At 51.2% G+C, this 6,227-nt stretch overlaps 1 protein-coding gene and 1 non-coding gene across 2 annotated transcripts; one reads left to right on the forward strand and one right to left on the reverse strand.

Moving 5' to 3' along the window:
* LOC112891751 lies at positions 1-2,921 on the reverse strand. Its single transcript, XM_025958695.1, has 3 exons — positions 2,830-2,921; positions 169-1,017; positions 1-56 (listed from the first exon to the last, which is right to left on the reverse strand). The coding sequence occupies exons 1-3, from the start codon at positions 2,852-2,854 to the stop codon at positions 1-3; spliced, it is 930 nt and encodes a 309-aa protein (XP_025814480.1). The 5' UTR covers positions 2,855-2,921.
* Positions 2,922-5,497: 2,576 nt separating this feature from the next.
* On the forward strand, positions 5,498-5,570 carry TRNAE-CUC. Its single transcript has one exon. It is a non-coding gene; the product is annotated as a tRNA-Glu (tRNA).
* Positions 5,571-6,227: the final 657 nt, after the last annotated feature.

The following is a 6,227-nucleotide window of genomic DNA, read 5'->3' on the forward strand; positions in this document are numbered from 1 at the left end:
TCAGCCACTCTTAGGCTTTGCTCCCCCTTTCTTATAGTTCGGATCGAACTGAATACCTGCAGTGAATTGGAAATGTGCACAGTGGCACCTGAGTCAATCCACCAAGTATTAGGAGAAAATTCACTAAGAACGATTCATCAATAAAAGATACATAATCAGTAATTGTACCTTTGTTCTTAAGCCACTTCTTAAATCCATGGCATTCCTTCTGCTCATATTTAGGTGACTTGCAGAACTTGCACAGCCTCTCATTAGAGGTCTTCTTACGTGACACGGCCTTGCTCTTATGGCCGTTAAAATTTTTCTTATGCTGCCTGCTGCTGCCAAACTTAACCTGATGCTTAGGAGTGTTGCTCATGCTAACACGCCCAAAGCGCTCGCTGACCATGTTGACAGCATCCTTCATCCTTTCAGCTTTCTGCCTTTCTTCTTCCTCAACACAGTAGCTAATGAGCTCAGCCATGCTCCAAGTCGTCTTCTGAGTGTTGTAGCTTATTTTGAAGGGACTGTACTGTACTGGCAGAGAAGTCATGATGAAGTGCACCAGAAAACCATCAGAGATAGCCATATCCAGTGTCTTCAGCTTATTTGCCATGTGACACATGCTCATAATGTGCTCCCTGATTCCACTGTGCCCATCATACCGTGAAGTCAGCATTTTCATGATCAGGGTGCTAGCATAAGTCTTGTAAGAACTTTTAAAGTTCTCCTCCACCTTGGCAAGGTATGCCTTGGCGCTCAGATCATTACCATTCTGATCCTTATCAGAAATAGCACCACAGATGGCCGGAGTGATTGTGTTCTTAATGATCATGTTGGCCATCCTGTCTGATCTCTCCCACTTTTCAATGGCAGTACGATCACCATTGGAATCAGCGAGCTCTGCTGGCTTGTCTCGACGTAAGGCGAGATCATACTCGCACACAGCAATGGCAACATTAACATATTTATACCACCTTGGATAGTTGGTGCCATTCAGGGGCTCAATGGATTTCAGGTAGCCCGTCACAGTGTTCACTGAAAATCATCAGAATAATAACTTCATTAAACTCATAATTAAGATGCGCATAAGAAGTATGAAATTAACCCTACGATGGTCTGATTAAAATCATACATAAATTTCAATTTGCATCACCGATGGAGAAAACAAATGAAATTTATCACTAAAACTCATAATTAAATCAACGATGATCAGAATTAATTACAAGTGCTCTAAATAAATTTCCCGATGGTTCCATTTAAATAGAGTGCATCTTAATTGCTTATGGTGGATGAACATAATTTTCAGCGAATAAATGCAACTAAAACATGATTAAAAGCATTCACATAACTTATGGAAATTAATTAACATAATGCTGGTAATAATAAGTGCAACAGAAATAATTAAAGCCTTTAAACATAACAGCAATTAACTTGAGCTTTAAACATAAGAAACAGTAAATAAATGGCTTTAAACATTACCCGGGCTAAAACTCGTAAACAGCACAAAACATCCCCTCTGCACACGCAGCCCAATCTGCGCATTTGGCCCATTTGGCCCATCGCGTGAAAACCCTAATGCGGGTGTATGTGGACGGTCCATTCCAATCGGACGCTCAGGAACTCATGGCAACTCACATAAATACATTCCAGTCGGAACAAACCCTACTACGGCCTCACTTCACTCCATCTCTTTCCCGGGCACGGCCGCCGCTTAGGCACGCGGGTGGCGCCGCGCAGGCGGAGAGGCGGTGCTGCGCAGCACGGGCTGGGCGAGCGGGGCGCTGCGCAGGTGACCGGGCGGTGCGCAGGCGGTGCTGGCCAGGCGCGGGCGGTCAGTGCGCAGGCGGTACGCTGGCGCGCAGGTGGCCGGGCCGCAGCGTGCTCACGCGTAGGTGGCCGCCTGAGGGGTGCTGCGCAGGCGGGTGGCCGGGCCGCAGCATGCTGGCGCGCAGGTGGCCGCCCGAGCGGTGCTGCGCAGGTGGCGCGCGGGCTGGCGCGCAGGTGGCCGAGCTGCGCAGCGGGCCCTGCGCAGGCGGTGCAGGCCCCAGCAGCGCGCCGAGCGATGCGGGCGCGCAGGTGCTGCGCAGGCGGGCTCTGCGGTCGCGAGCGCCGCACGCTGTTCATGCGCGCAGAGCTCCGCGTTCTCATGGCCACACATGTAGTTTCTTCTTCAATCTTAATGTTAGGGTTCATCACGGGATTTAGGGATTTCTTAAATCGATCTAAAATTTGCATTCCCCTTCTTCTCAAATGCTTACTGATGCATCTAATTTCATGATTTTGGATCTAATTTTACGGAAATTAGACATGAACAGAGATCTAATTTGGGGAACAGATTAAGTAGAAGTAAGCCCTAACCTTAATTGCATAGCTTAATCATCAATTTGTCTCGGTTTAACCATGAATTAGTATAAATATTAAACATTTGCATCTAATCCGAGGCACTTTGCATTAACAGATCAAGATTAAACTTAAACTTGACATAAACCGAATTAGATTAGATCTAATCTCGTGATCAGAAATCTAATTAACCATGATTTAGATCTAATCAAGCATGATTAACACATAAAAGCCTTTCTGCAGGAACTAATTGCGACTAAAACATGAATCAAACTTAACTGTGCAATAGGATCTAATCTGCACAGCACTTTTGCATCTTAAACTGATGAAAATAGAGGCATAAACATGTCTAAAAAAATTGACCGTGCATGACTAGGTTAAGATGGCTCTTGATACCGATTGTTAGAAGTGCCAAAACTTAATATTAGTGGCACGTTACTCAGAATCTTAACATAACCTACTTCATGACAAATCAATCTAATGCGGAATAAATGGTAATCATTATACCAGCGTTAGCAGTAGCAGCAGCCATTTACGCCTGATCCGTAGAGGAAGTAGGCGTTCTTGTCGGTGTAGGAGATGCAGCAGCGACTCAGCGTCCTCCGGACGCCAACGGGAGTGCTTGGTCTTCCAAACCCCTCCAGTGCTCTTAGCGATCAGACTAGCGGTGGCTAAGATTTTAGATTTTTATGATTGGGTGATTAAGGTGCTAACCACACCGTGGGGTTGGGGGCCAGCCTCTGAAAACAGGCCTAATGGGCCTGCTGATCACAGCCCATTAGGGTTTTATCATTAGATTTCCTTAATCGCGTTTAGATGGTTTAAACGTTTCCTTAACAGTGAAGATCACAGATGTCTTAACTGAAATTTATTTCCAACACCAGCGCAATGGCGGCCGAGGTCGCAGGGTATGTGGCGGGACCAGTGAGCCCGCACACCGCGATGCAATTGTCCAGCCGGCCCTACGCGGCTAGCGCGGACACCATGCTGCGCCACTGGAGCTCCGCCGCCCCGTCGTGCTCCCCCTTGAGAGCCTCGGCGATCATATCGTGCGGCAGCACCGCGCATGCAGCCACCCTCGCGTGGCCCGTGCGCACCTCGTCGAAGAAGCCGCTCACGCGGGGCTTGTCGCGCTTCTGGAATGCCTCCTTGTACGTGTGCATCGCGACGGACGCCACGCGCGCGTTACGGAAGGTCGTCCCACTTGCCAGCGTTCATGTACACCTCCAGGAGCTCGAGCACCTTGCGAAGCGGCACCAGCACCTCGCGACGGAGCTGGTTGTGGACGCGGTAGGTGTAGTGCTTGTTGGAGAGGTTGAGGTACTCCTGGTTCGACTCGCGCGGGAAGATGCGGCGAGCGATGGCCTCACAGAGCAGGGTCGAGCGGTCGTAGGATGAGCGGAGCGACGGGCACCACTTGGCCTCGAGCCCGATCTTGGCGGTGTCCCCAGCGCGCAGGTGTTCGATGTCGGACTTGAGCAGCTCAGCGAACGTGTCGGCGACGCGGTCGTAGAGGTGGCGGAAGGCCTCGTCGGTGGCGTAGCGAGCGAGCGCAGCCTGCGCGAGCTGCGCCTCCTTGTTGAGCCTCCCCTTGGCAGTGGCCGTCGCCCTTGCGGTTGTCGTCGTCGCGGGGGCCGCGGAGGACGAGGTAGAGGATCTCGGGGAGGTCCTTGAGGCACCCGAACCTGGCGAGGTTGGCGGCGAGGGTGAGCGGGTGGCACGCACGCATCCAGAGCGCCGCGGCGTAGAAGCCGTCCCTGTCGGACTTGCCGAGGCCGCGGACGCCCCGAAGGTGGCAGACGAGCTTGAGCGCGGTGCGTGCGTCGCGGGACCAGGCTGCGTCGAGGAGCGCGGCGAGGTCGGCGTCGGAGGTGACGCCGGGAACGATCTGGAAGAAGAAGTCGACGCAGGGGTCCCCGGAGGAGGCGTACGCGAGCGGCCGCCCGACCTCCTTCTCCGTCGCCGGTCCTGGCGCAGGCGAATCTTCGTCCATGGATGAGTTCTTGTCGGACGGGTAGTCGGGGAACGAGCCGTAGGTCGGCTTCGGCTGTGGCTTGGGATCAGCGTTGAAGGCGACGGCGACGGGCGGGCCTACGAGGGTGGAGGCTGGGGCCATGGCGTCGGCCGCGGAGGGGTTGCGAATTGTGGTAGGGTTTAAGATCGAGACAGAAAGAGAGGCAGGGGTTGGAGGCTGGAAGAGTGGAAGGCGATTGGAGATGAGATGGCTGCGCCAGATTGGAACGAGATTTATGGGCGGCGCCTACGTGGGTGTGGCGAGCAAGAAAGGCCGGCGAAAACGCTGCGTGATACAACTGACTTCAAGCCTGGGATCCTCTGTGATGATGTCGGTTGTGGGGCCACCTAGTGTTTCCATTTGCTGTGTAGTTCCATCAAAAGTTTCGTTTCTTCAATAAGCTCGGCATTGTGCATGCCCGGCACCCGGGCTATTGGATCGCTGAAAAATATGGCAAGAGGATCCAAGATTTAGAAATGGGATTCAAGTTCTGCCGCGGTGATAAGTTTAGCATAAGAGTAAGTACATTGGAGCCTTCTAATAGACGGTCTCATATAATAATATATCATCTTAAAACGACTGATCTTAAAACGACTAAACAGACAACTTAATAAGTTGTTATTTTTATTATAGTAATATTATATCCCTTAATTTGTGAGATAAAAAAGAAAAAAAATATGGTGGGTAGCATGATAACAACAACTCGTATAATGGTGAGTAAACAGTTTTATTATTCTATTGTTCTTAATTTTAATCTATGAAATGATTATTTTACGAAGCAACCATCTCGTTTTCTCTCTGCTACCACTCTCCTCCACATCATCGAGACCGTGAGATGATCGAACCAATCCAACTGGCTAGCGAGCTGATCCTCCATATAGAGATGCAAACTATCGAGGTGAAATACTACACAATCAAACGGATACGCGGGTGGGATGTCTGCGAGCAACACCTACCGATCATCTTGACACACTTCGCCGCCGTAGACTCAGTCAAAGATACTAATCTGGAAGGCCTACGATCTGAGGTTGGACTTTGGACAGAAGTACAGAACTCAACTCGCAGTGCTGCAGAAGCGGCAACATCCAACCAACGAGTGCAGGCGATGAAATGCAGTACTATAAGAATGAATACTATTGAGAAACACATTGAACTAAAGCTTCCGTTGTAGTCTAGCTGGTTAGGATACTCGGCTCTCACCCGAGAGACCCGGGTTCGAGTCCCGGCAACGGAAATTTTTTTTAACTATGCTTTATTTTTTTCCTTTTTTCATCATGGCTGGTTCCAGCTTGCTGATGTCATCGTGGCTACAGCCGTTAACAATTGACCGTTCAGCCATACTGCAGCCTACTCAGCGGTGCGACCTGGGAATTGGGAAACTCTCAGGCTGTTTGGCGTGCCTATAGATGACAAAAAGGCCCGAGGCGCGACAACCCGGTCGGAAGCTTGAGTTTTTGGTCCGGCCTAAGCACGGCATGCCCGGATGGTTATCGTGCATGGGCCGGCCCGGCCCGGTATGGCATGCTGTGTTTGGTCGGGCCGTGACATGCTTGGTCGCCAGTGCAGCACGGCAGGCGGCACAGACACCGCTCAATATTTAAGATCGGCCTCTTAACAGCCCGCATAATACTTCAATCCTACCGGTCCACCAAATATCTTCTCTCCAAACCCTAACTGGCTAACTCCCACTCTCCCATGCACTTCTCATTTTTTGTCTCCCTTATCCGTTTTGTCGCATCCCGTCCACCGCCGTGGGCGCCTCGGCTCATTGCTCACCGGCCCGATCCTCCCCTCCCCTCCCCACCGAGCTCTGGCCTCAGACCCATCCTTTCCTTCTCGACTTCTCCGGCGGGCAGTGTGGCGGGCGTAGGCGGCTGCCAGTGGGCGCGGC

This window comes from Panicum hallii, chromosome 5 (assembly GCF_002211085.1).
Source record: "Panicum hallii strain FIL2 chromosome 5, PHallii_v3.1, whole genome shotgun sequence".
NCBI lineage: Eukaryota > Viridiplantae > Streptophyta > Magnoliopsida > Poales > Poaceae > Panicum > Panicum hallii.

Coding starts and splice junctions, on each gene's coding strand:
- LOC112891751 (XM_025958695.1), bottom strand. CDS start 2,854: ATGGCTGCTGCTACTGCTAACGCTG. Junction 1,018..2,829: donor TGCTGCTACTGCTAACGCTG/GTATAATGATTA, acceptor GATGATTTTCAG/TGAACACTGTGACGGGCTAC. Junction 57..168: donor GAAGTGGCTTAAGAACAAAG/GTACAATTACTG, acceptor AATTCACTGCAG/GTATTCAGTTCGATCCGAAC.